The 12,291-nt window shown below is 47.2% G+C and overlaps 1 protein-coding gene across 1 annotated transcript in view; it reads left to right on the forward strand.

Annotated features, from left to right (window-relative positions):
* Positions 1-12,291, forward strand: part of LOC144489062 (voltage-gated inwardly rectifying potassium channel KCNH2-like) — a 51,297-nt gene that overhangs the window by 20,408 nt on the left and 18,598 nt on the right. Inside the window, exons 3-4 of the mRNA XM_078207015.1 lie at positions 4,274-4,373; positions 7,011-7,265. Of these exons, the coding sequence (XP_078063141.1) occupies positions 4,274-4,373; positions 7,011-7,265 (355 nt within the window). The remainder of the gene's footprint in view (positions 1-4,273; positions 4,374-7,010; positions 7,266-12,291) is intronic.

The raw sequence follows: 12,291 nt of genomic DNA on the forward strand, positions 1-12,291 counted from the left end.
GAGTGTGTGAAAGAGTGTGTGAGAGTGTGAGAGAGAGTGTGAGAGAGTGTGAGAGAGTGTGTGAAAGAGTGTGAGAGAGATTGTGAGAGAGAGTGTGAGAGAGAGTGTGTGAGAGTGTGAGAGTGTGAGAGAGTGTGTGAAAGAGTGTGAGAGAGAGTGTGAGAGAGAGTGTGTGAGAGTGTGAGAGTGTGAGAGAGAGTGTGAGAGAGAGTGTGAGAGAGAGTGTGAGAGAGAGTGTGAGAGAGAGTGTGAGAGAGTGTGTGAGAGTGTGAGTGAGAGAGAGTGAGAGAGAGAGTGAGAGAGAGAGAGTGAGAGAGAGAGTGTGAGAGAGTGAGAGAGAGTGTGTGAAAGTGTGAGAGTGTGAATGAGAGTGTGACAGAGAGTGTGAGAGAGTGTGAGAGAGAGTGTGAGAGTGTGAGTGTGAGAGTGTGAGAGAGAGAGTGTGAGAGAGTGTGAGAGAGAGTGTGAGAGAGAGTGAGAGAGAGTGTGAGAGAGAGTGTGAGAGAGAGAGGGTGAGTGAGAGTGTGAGTGAGAGTGTGAGATAGAGTGAGTGTATTTATCTAACCAGCATTCCATTAGGATAGTGTTTTATTCAGTTTGTTCATAGTTTCAGTTAGGTGAGGAAGGAGCAGCGCTCCGAAAGTTCGCGATTCCAAATAAACCTGTTGGACGTTAACCTGGTGTTGTGAGACTTTTTACTGTGCCCACCCCAGTCCAACGCCGGCATCTCCACGTCAGGTTAATAGTTTAGTTCACCTGGTCATTGTTAGTTAGCTGAATGAAATGTTACTTTAGCCTTTACAGAGAAAGGGAAGATCGGCCATGCTAAATTGCCCCTTGGTGTCAGGGGAACTAGGAGGGTAAATACGTGGGGTTATGGGAACAGGGCCTGGGTGGGATTGTGGTTGATGGGCCAAATGGCCTCCTTCTGCACTGGAGGATTCTATGGTTCTATGATTCTTCTCTGAATGTCAGGGAATTATTTAGATTTAACCACTAACATTTGCTGAAGTGCCGATATTCTCCCTTCTCACACGCACTTCAATAGATTATAAACCAGCTACTTCTCTTTGAGTGGTTGCGTGTTAGTTCCCAGAGAGGAAATCAGCCTCCCCTTCATAACAGATTGAAGAGCTCGTGTACTGGATTTGAACAGTCCGAGATCTTTAAATAAACCTTCAGTGAGAAGTGGGAGATCCTGTTAACCAATAACAAGCCGGTTCAATCAAGAGTGGGGAAATGGCTCTTTACATTGCTAAAGAGGGGCAGGGATTGAAGATGCTTCCCAAATTTGCCAAGAAAGATTAGAAGACAGAAAAGAGTGACACTTGTAGAATTGGGTTTAACCAGGGATGACAGGAAAGCTGAAACTCTAACAGAGATAGTCAAGAATTGAGAAATATCAGAGAAAAGATAAAGTTGGAATTTGAAGCAAAAAGACTTTAAATGACAGAAGAAAAGTGCAAGATGGAAGTGATGGTGAGCAAGCTCAGTGTAGCCAACTGCCTGATAGGGAAACATACAAATATGTCCAAACATTACCAAACTTCAATGAAAAAGACACAGAAGCCTTTTTCATTTCCTTTGAGAAATTGGCTATACAGATGAACTGGCCAGCGGAGGTGTGGATAATGTGAATTCAGACCAAGTTGGTAGGCAGAGCTACTGAGGTGTTTGCAGCGCTGTCAGAGGAGGTGGCAGGATAATATGAAGTAAAGAAGGCTGTTTTGAGTGCTTATGAATTGGTAACAGAAGCAAATAGACAACGGTTCAGAAATGTCAGGAAGGAACCAGGTCAGGCATATATCGAGTTTGAAAGAATTTAGCACAACAACTTTGATAGATGGATGAGAGCTCTAAAGATCATAGAAATCATAGAAACCCTACAGTGCAGAAGGAGGCCATTCGGCCCATTGAGTCTGCACCGACCACAATCCCACCCAGGCCCTACCCCCACATATTTTACCCGCTAATCCCTCTAACCTACGCATCTCAGGACTCAAGGGGCAATTTTTAACCTGGCCAATCAACCTAACCCGCACATCTTTGGACTGTGGGAGGAAACCGGAGCACCCGGAGGAAACCCACGCAGACACGAGGAGAATGTGCAAACTCCACACAGACAGTGACCCAAGCCGGGAATCGAACCCAGGTCCCTGGAGCTGTGAAGCAGCAGTGCTAACCACTGTGCTACCGTGCCGCCCCAAGATAGAAAAGACATATGAGGCTCTTACAGATATTATTCTGCTGGAGTTTAAAAACTCACTTCCAGAAGTGATGAGAACTCATGGTGAGGAGCAGAAAGTGAAGACAGTAAGAAGAGCTGCAGAGATGGCGGATGAAAACACATTCGAGCATAAATTGAAATCCAGCTTCCGACAGCAATTTCATTCCGTGAGGGATAGATATTGGGAAAGAGGGAGATGCTTCAATTAAAAACAGAAAGTAGATCACACTGGGGGCAGTTCACCACCTGTGAAAAAAGAAACCCAAGAGGGTGGAAAAGAGGTGAAAGAGCTCAGATGTTTTCACTGTGATAAGGTGGGGCACACACAGGCACAACACTGGGGGCTGGAGAAAGGCCCTGGGGAAAAGGATGTGGCAAAAGAGGCTCAACCAGTGGGATGAGTTAAAACAGTGAAGGGAATCTCGAGAGAAGTGGAGGAGCTGAAGGAGAGTGCACAGCCGAGGCACAGGCTGGATAGTAAGATAGCGCCCGACCTTTTCAAAGACTTGACGTCTGTGGGTAAGGTTTACTCAGGTAGAGCAGGGGGACCAGGTAAAGAAGTTAAAATATTGAGAGATACGGGAGCTAGTCTTCAGCGAGCGGTCAGGAAGGGGAATGGCAGATTGGTGTTTATCGCGAGGGGAATTGGAATACAAGAATAAAGAAACTCTGCTCCAGATGTTCAGGGTTTTGGGGGGACCACAGCTGGAACAACGGCTGCAGTTTTGATCTCCACATTCAATAAATGATAATTGTATTGGAGACGGCACAGAGAAGGTTCACTGGATTGGTCCCTGGGGTAAGGGGGTTGTGATGTGGAAATGCCGGCGTTGGACTGGGGTAAACACAGTAAGAAGTCTCACAACACCAGGTTAAAGTCCAACAGGTTTATTTGGTAGCAAAAGCCACTAGCTTTTGGAACAGGCTGTTCCTTCGTCAGGTGGGTGGGAGTTCTGATCACAAACAGGGCACAAAGACACAAACTCAATTTACATGAATAATGATTGGTAAGGGGGTTGGCCAATGACCAGAGGTTGAGTAAATTGGAGTTTATATTCTCTGGAGTTTAGAATCAGAGAAGATTACATTGAAAAATCTCAAATTCTGAGTGGGTCTGGCAGGGCGCTGAGAGGTTGTTCACACTGGTCGGGGGAATCGAAAACACGGGTCACAGGCTCAGGATAAAAGGCTGATCATTTAGGATTCGGAGAAATGTCTTCACTCAAAGGGTTGTGAATCTTTGGAATTCGGTCCCTCACAGGGACGCGTGTGGATGCTGACGGCTGTGGGACAGACAGAGCTTGGCCTCTCGAGGAATTATGGGATATGGGGAATGGGTGGGAAAAGATACAGGACCAGCCATGATGGCATTGAATTCAATTCAATTCCCGGGTTGGGTCACTGTCTGTGTGGAGTTTGCATGTTCTCCCCGTATTTCCTCCAGGTGTTTCAGTTTCCTCCCACAGTCCAAAGATATATGGGTTTGGTGCATTGGCCATGCTAAATTGCCCCTTAGTATCCCGTGATGCGTAGGTAAATATGTGGGGTTATGGGGATTGAGCCTGGGTGGGATTGTTGTTGCTGCAGATCCTATGGGCCAAATGGCCTCTTCTGCACCGTAGGGTTTCTATGTATCTGGATGGCGTGTTTCCATGTGGTAATCATATCCATTCTCACATTGTGATGGGGATGGTGAGACAGACCAGAAGGAGATGGGAATTAGCTTTGTGTCTGAGACCCTCTCTCAGAGAGGTGAGGAGGTGGGTGGGGGGGTAAGCTGTTTGCTGTTCTCTGGAACATGCAGCACTTGCCCACTTGTGTGTGGGTCTACATGAGGTCTACATGAGGTTTGTGTGTGGGTCTACATGAGGTCTACATGAGGTTTGTGTGTGGGTCTACATGAGGTCTACATGAGGTTTGTGTGTGGGTCTACATGAGGTGGTCAGAAGACTCAGATCCATTCACAGTGATTGGTGCTAACGTGCGGGCTGTCCTGACTGTGTGATAGGAATATCTCCCACAAACGCACACTGCTTTCTCCCTCAGGTTAACATGATCCCAGCCTCTTTCTCCAGTGATGAATCAGATGGAGATTTCAGCCGCTTGCGGAGGCGGAAGTTATCATTCCGGAGACGGACAGAACGCGGTAAGGAATGGGAAAGAGATTCCCGACCCCTGTCCTCTGACCCTTAACCCCCATTATCTCAAGTCATCAACAACCACAGGTGCGGTGCCTGAAGATTGGAGAGTGGCAAATGTTGTGCCTTTGTTTAAAAAGGGCTGCAGGGAAAAGCCTGGGAACTACAGGCCAGTGAGCCTCACATCTGTGGTGGGTAAATTGTCAGAAGGTATTTTGAGAGACAGGATCTACCGGCATTTAGAGACGCAAGGACTGATTAGGGACAGTCAGCATGGCTTTGTGAGTGGAAAATCATGTCTCACAAATTTGATTGAGTTTTTTGAAGGGGTAACCAAGAAGGTAGATGAGGGCAGTGCAGTTGATGTTGTCGACATGGACTTTAGCAAGGCCTTTGACAAGGTACCACATGGTAGGTTGTTGCATAAGGTTAAATCACATGGGATCCAGGGTCAGGTAGCCAAATGGATACAAAATTGGCTTGATGACAGTAAAAACTGGGCGGCATGGACAAGTTGGGCCAAAGGGCCTGTTTCCATGCTGTAAACCTCTATGACTCGAAGTATAATCACCCAGCAGTTTCATTTGAAAAACCAGGACGTGAGCTATGTAAAGATGGTGTACTGGGGAGCTGATGGTGTTGTGGGAATAGAGGGATATTTTTACTCATTGGAGTTTAGAAGAATGAGAGGCGACCTCATTGAGAAATATCAGATCTTCAGGGGTAAAACAGGGTAGATGCTCACAAAACCATGTTGCCTCTTGCTAATGCGTCCACTTATTTCCAAGCGGGAGTAAATCTTGTCTTGAAGAATCATCCCCAATAATTTATCTACCACTGAAGTAAGGCTCACCGGCCTGTAATTACCTGGATTATCCTTGCTACCCTTCTTAAACAAAGGAACAACATTGGCTATTCTCCAATCCTCTGGGACCTCCCCTGTAGCCAGTGAGGATACAAAGATTTCTCTCAAGGCCCCAGCAATTTCCTCTCTTGCCTCTCTCAGTATTCTGGGGAATATCCCATCAGGCCCTGCGGACTTGTCTACCTTAATGTTTCTCAAGAACCTCAACATCTCCTCCTTTTTGACCTCAATAGCTTCCCAACCACTGATATGAGATTCACTGGTGTTCAGGTGATGGTGTTCCCAGGTATCTTGTCCTTCCAGATGATTGTGGTTGTGGATTTGGAAGGTGCTGCCGAAGGAGCCTTGATGAGTTGCTGTGGTGCATCTTGCAGACGGTACACACGGCTGTCCCTGTGAGTCAGTGGTGGAGGGAGTGAATTCTGGATTTTGGTTGGAGATGCTGGGGCAGCGAAAGAGATTGCGGAGAGTATTGTCTTTGATTTTTTCACAGGATGTGGGTGTCACTGCGAAGGCTGGCGTCTGTTTCACCGACACCCAGTGAAGAATATAAGACAGTTTCCTGCTGCATTCTGAATGGTCACATCTCTACCAGAATCCAATTGCCAACCAATCAGCAGCTTCATCGGGACTCCAAACGTTAACTCCACAGAAGGTGTCTGAGTGTTGGGCTGTTTCCACGGTGCCTGTTTCTGTGCAAATCGTTATTTGCTTTGAGATTGGGAATTGTTGTAAATCTGTCCTCATGTGGGAATAAGTCTGATTTCAGCAATATTCGAGTTCTGCACTATTGAAGGATGGCAGTCACTTCAGTGAATGAAGAAAGTGGTGGCACGGTGGCACGGTGGTTAGCACTGCTGCCTCACAGCGCCAGGGCCTCGGGTTCGATTCCTGGCTTGGGTCACTGTCTGTGCAGAGTCTGCACATTCTCCCCGTGTCCTCCAGGTGTTCCGGATCCCTCCCACAGTCTGAAAGACGTGCTGGTTCGGGTGCATTGACCCGAACAGGTGCTGGAGTGTGGCAACTCGGGGAATTTCAATGTAAACTTGTCCATTTTGACAGGAAGAATAAAACACAGCAAATGATTGAAATGGGAAATGCTGAGATGCAGAGGGATCTGGTTGTCCAGGTACAAGAATCAGGAAATGTTAGTGTTCAACTGCAGCAGTTGTTCGGGGTGTTGGTGTTTATTGTCAGGATGATGGGATATCAGTGTGAGGAAGGTTTGCAGCAGTTGTTCGGGGTGTTGGTGTTTATTGTCAGGATGATGGGATATCAGTGTGAGGAAGGTTTGTAGCAGTTGTTCGGGGGTGTTGGTGTTTATTGTCAGGATGATGGGATATCAGTGTGAGGAAGGTTTGTAGCAGTTGTTCGGGGTGTTGGTGAGACCACATCTGGAACATTGTGTATATTAAGCAGGGGTATATTTGCATTCGGGGCAGTTCAGAGAAGATTCACTGGGCTGATTCCTCGGAAAGACGGGGTTACCTAATAAGGAAAGATTGAGCAGACTGGGCCGACACTCACTGGAATTTGAAGGAATGGGAGGCGAACTTTAAGTTACAGTCAGATGAGATGGGTTCTTATTGACAGGAGGAGGAGGCTCGATGGCCCAAGTGCCAACTCCTGCGCCTCATTCTCATGAACTTACCCCCTGCTTTCCCCCAGAAGCCTCAGTCTGTGTGAAAGGCTCTCACTGGCCCTCTACTCTGGTTCAATAACGTCCAACATTCTCACCTTGTATCCAACTCTCTATTTTTGGAATATTTCTGTTTCAAAGTTTCAGATGATGTGAGGGCTGGATCAGTGTCTCAGCATGAGAAAGCCACGCCAGGTGATAGTGTTCTCCTGGGGGATCTGCTATCACAGCGTGGAGAGAAAGAGCAGAGACCCTTATCCTGTCTCAGTCGAGTGAACAGCAGAGAGCAGAAAGCTCCGTCCTCCATCATTGAACTCTCTCCAACAGAGGCCACAACCGGGAACACTGACTTTCTTATCGTGCGTGGGACAGAATCGGAGACAGAGAGCAAAAGAGGTAATTCTTGTAACTCAGCCTCAGGTAAACGCCCTGTACAATTGCAGCAAAACATCCCTGTCCCTATACTCAAATCCTCTCGCTATGAAGGCCAACATACCATTTACCCTCTTTACTGCCTGCTGTACCTGCGCACTTCTGTCTTCCTATTATTGCTACCAAAGTGGATAACCTCACATTTATCCACATTATACTGCATCTGCCATGCAGATATCCACACACTCAGCCTGTCCAAATCACGCTGAAGCATCTCTGCATCCTCCTCACAGCTCACCCTCCCACTCAGCTTTGTATTGTTGTGAAGTTGAGTTTATAAAGATGTAAAAAATGTAAAATACCAGATGGGAAATAACAGTGCGCGGCACCTTTAAAAACTAGTTGTGTTCAATGCTTGAATGTTTAAATATGAGGCACACAGGGTACAAAGAGTGCAACATTGTTATATCAAGAGATCAAAAGGTCAGGGTTGCCTTGGCAACCGGCTCTGCAGGTTTTTGCATTTTGTCAGCCTATGAGTTTAAAGAAGGCACTCAGCAAAGGGAACCAATCAGATTTTAATTTGCTGTTGTTGTCAGCATCAATCCAATCCTGATGCAGCAAATGCATAGATCATAAAAACATAAGAACTAGGAGCAGGAGTTGGCCATCTGGCCCCTCGAGCCTGCTCCGCCATTCAATAAGATCATGGCTGATCTTTTTGTGGACTCAGCTCCACTTACCCGCCCGCTCACCATAACCCTTAATTCCTTTACTGTTCAAAAATGTATCTATCCTTGCCTTAAAAACATTCAATGAGGTAGCCTCAACTGCTTCACTGGGCAGGGAATTCCACAGATTCACAACCCTTTGTGTGAAGAAGTTCCTCCTCAACTCAATCCTAAATCTGCTTCCCCTTATTTTGAGGCTATGCCCCCTAGTTCTAGTTTCACCCGCCAGTGGAAACAACTTCCCTGCTTCTATCTTATCTATTCCCTTCATAATCTTATATGTTTCTATAAGATCTCCCCTCATTCTTCTGAATTCCAAAGAGTATAGTCCCAGTCTACTCAGTCTCTCCTCATAAGCCAACCCTCTCAACTCCGGAATCAACCCAGTGAATCTCCTCTGCACCCCCTCCAGTGCCAGTATATCCTTTCTTAAGTAAGGAGACCAAAACTGTACCCAGTACTCCAGGTGTGGCCTCACCAGCACCTTATACAGCTGCAACATAATCTTGCTGTTTTTAAACTCCATCCCTCTCACAATGAAGGACAAAATTCCATTCGCCTTCTTAATTACCTGCTGCACCTGCAAACCAATTCCTTGAGATTCCTGCACAAGGACACCCAGGTCCCTCTGCACAGCAGCATGCTGCAATTTTTTACCATTTAAAGTGGTAAGTAGTAAGGGCGTGGAATGCCCTGCCTGCAGCAGTAGTGGACTCGTCAACATTAAGAGCATTCAAATGGTTATTGGATAAACATATGGATGATATTGGAATAGTGTAGATTAGAGGGGCTTTAGATTGGTTTCACTGGTCGGCGCAACATCGAGGGCCGAAGGGCCTGTACTGCGCTGTAATGTTCTATGTTCTAAATAATAATCCATTTTGCTGTTACTTCTACCAAAATGGATAACCTCACATTTGCCAACATTGTTCTCCATCTGCCAGACCCTCGCCCACTCACTTAGACTATCTATATCCCTTCGCAGACTTTCAGCATCCTCTGCACACTTTGCTCTTCCACCCATCTTAGTGTCATCTGCGAATTTTGACACACTACACTTGGTCCTCAACTCCAAATCATCTATGTAAATCGTAAACAATTGCGGTCCCAACACTGATCCCTGAGGCACACCACTAGTCACTGATCGCCAACCAGAAAAATACCCATTTACCCCCACTCTTTGCTTTCTGTTAGTTAACCAATCCTCTATCCATGCTAATACATGACCCGTAACACTGTGCAGCTTTATCTTATGTAGCAGTCTTTGGTGCGGCACCTTGTCAAATGCCTCCTGGAAATACAAATACACCACATCCACAGGTTCCCCATTGTCCACTGCACATGTAATGTTTTCAAAGAATTCCACCAAATTAGTCAAACATGACCTGCCCTTCATGAACCCATGCTGCATCTTCCCAATGGGACAATTTATATCCAGATGTCTTGCTATTTCTTCCTTGATGATAGATTCAAGCATTTTTCCAACTACAGAAGTTAAGCTAACCGGCCTATAGTTACCCGCCTTTTGTCTACCTCCCTTTTTAAACAGTGGCGTCACATTTGGTGTTTTCCAATCTGCGGGAACCACCCCAGAGTCCAGCGAATTTTGGTAAATTACCACTGGTGCATTTGCTGTTTCTCCCGCCATCTCTTTTAGAACCCTGGGATGCATTCCATCAGGACCAGGAGACTTGTCTACCTTTAGCCCCATTAACTTGCCCAACACTACCTCTTTCGTGATAATGATAGTTTCTCGGTTCTCACCTGCCATAGTCCTTCCTGTCATCAATTGATCATCGGGAATATAAATGTAGAAATTCAACTGTCTGTCTTCAGTGACTCCAGTTCAGTTAGTGAGAACATCACTAGAGCCAAGGCCAGCGTCAGATCAATTGAAGCAGTTAGTTCTTCATTCTGCCAGCTTCAGATAGGTCTTAAGATAACTCACCCTCTAACCAGCGAAAAGTACCAAATCAGACAGCACTTACAGACAGCGGACATCTACTGAAGAACTCCAAGATTTTTGAATGCTATCAGACCTGGTTGTATAATTTCTTTGAGAGTGACTAAAATTCTGTTATTACTGTTTTGATACTGACTGTTCCTTGTGTTTATTTGAACAGCATTTCAGTCGCAAACTTCCTTTAATTAATATGTTACTTGTTTAGTTAAAGTTCCTGTTTGGTCAAATAAATAACTTGTTAATTATTCTCTTAAGGTGAGTGTCAGGTCTTTCTGTTAATGAAACTCTAACTGTTAATGTAGAACAGTTTACTCCTTCCCAAACACTTTTACCAGATTATGAAGCGAGGGAAAGGGGATTAATCTCTGCGTTGTAACAGTATCATCTACGAATTTGAAGATAATGGGGGCAATTCTCCCAAAAACATTCTAAGGGCCCTATTTGACCATTTTGATTCGAAGTGCTGGGCGGGCTTGAAACTGGGAGTGTTTCAGACCCATTCTCAGGCTCCCCCATACGCACTTTACCTGAAAAAAATATCAGTGATTCCGAATCGCACTGCACAAGCCTGTGGGCGGGGATTATCGCGCCCGAATCCCTGCAGCTCCAATTGGTGCCTCCAACTGCACATGCGCAGAAGAAAAATGATAGAATGCGGTTCCCCTGCCACATCACTCCCGGGCCGGATAATGCCTCCCCCTGGCCCCCACAGGCATTGCCCCACCCCCACAACATTACTGACCCCTTTATCCCCCCCCCCCCCCCCCCCCCCCCCCCCGGCCACACAGACTGATCATGGCCCCCTGCCCCCCTTCCCCCCTCCACTGATCTCAGGCAGAGTGCAGCGGACCCCCCTTCCCCACCGATCTCAAGCAGAGAGCTGTCGGACACTCAGCACTTATCTCCACACCAACTGGAGCGCCCAAATCAGACTTTTGTGGAGCATATCTGTTTCGCGCTGATTCTGGATGTGTGAACACAGAACATAGAACATTACAGCGCAGTACAGGCCCTTCGGCCCTCGATGTTGCACCGACCAGTGGAACCAATCTCAAGCCCCTCTAATCTACACTATTCCAATATCATCCATATGTTTATCCAATAACCATTTGAATGCTCTTAATGTTGACGAGTCCACTACTGCTGCAGGCAGGGCATTCCACGCCCTTACTACTCTCTGAGTAAAGAACCTACCTCTAACATCTGTCCTATATCTCTCACCCCTCAATTTAAAGCTATGTCCCCTTGTGTTAGCCATCACCATCCGAGGAAAAAGCCTCTCACTGTCCACCCTATCTGATCCTCTGATCATCTTGTATGCCTCTATTAAGTCACCTCTTAACCTTCTTCTCTCTAACGAAAACAACCTCAAGTCCCTCAGCCTTTCCTCATACGATTTTCCCACCATACCAGGCAACTTCCTGGTAAATCTCTCTGCACCCTTTCCAACACTTCCACATCTTTCCTATAATACGGCGACCAGAACTGTACGCAATACTCCAAATGCGGCCGCACCAGAATTTTGTACAGTTGCAGCATGACCTCCTGGCTCCGAAACTCTATCCCTCTCCCAATAAAAGAAAATGGGTGAACGCGATGGTAAAGGGGGAAGTGGCGGTAAAGTTGGGTGTACAGCCCATGAAGTCAATTAAATGCATGCAAATGTATTTAAATGGCTGTCAAGCTTGTTTCGGGCCTTGGTAAAGGGGGAGCCAGCGCGGAGGAGGGCACGGATCGCGCTACTCGCCTCACGCCGACTTTACCAAGTTTTTGCACCTGAAAATGGGTGCAACGCGATGGTATAATCAGGCCCGAAGCGTCGAACTCGCATAAATACTGCAGTAAATCACACTGGTTCTTTCAGCGGGAGTTTCAGAATGAATCTCCCACACTCTGTGCACTGCAGAGGGCCCGAGTGTGAATCAGTCCAGGAACCAGCGGGCGGGGCCTATTCCCGCTGGAGAAGCCGGCTGCATAGCGCTAAGTGCACCACTGCGCGTGTGCTGATCTGACACTGCTGAGATTGGCACATGCGCAGTGACCCTGCACTGCCGGCCTCCCGATCGCTGGCCACCCCCACAACCCCTGCATTTCCGGTCATGCAACTCCTCAAGAGCCGAATGCTGGCCTCCTGAATATGCCTGGCCCAGCCTTGGCACCCCCCCCTCTCTGCCCCCAGCCCTCCTCACTGCTGCCCCCCCCCCCCCCCCCACTCCCCCCGCAGTCCCGATCTCCCAATCGTCTCCCTCATTCCACCCCCTACCAGGAGTCCTGATCCCCACAACCCCCCCCCCTCCCCCCCCCACAGGCTAACACCCCCCACCTGACCCCGATGCCCAGCCCCGATTGCAGGCCT

This window comes from Mustelus asterias, unplaced genomic scaffold, assembly GCF_964213995.1.
Source record: "Mustelus asterias unplaced genomic scaffold, sMusAst1.hap1.1 HAP1_SCAFFOLD_1979, whole genome shotgun sequence".
Classification (NCBI taxonomy): domain Eukaryota; kingdom Metazoa; phylum Chordata; class Chondrichthyes; order Carcharhiniformes; family Triakidae; genus Mustelus; species Mustelus asterias.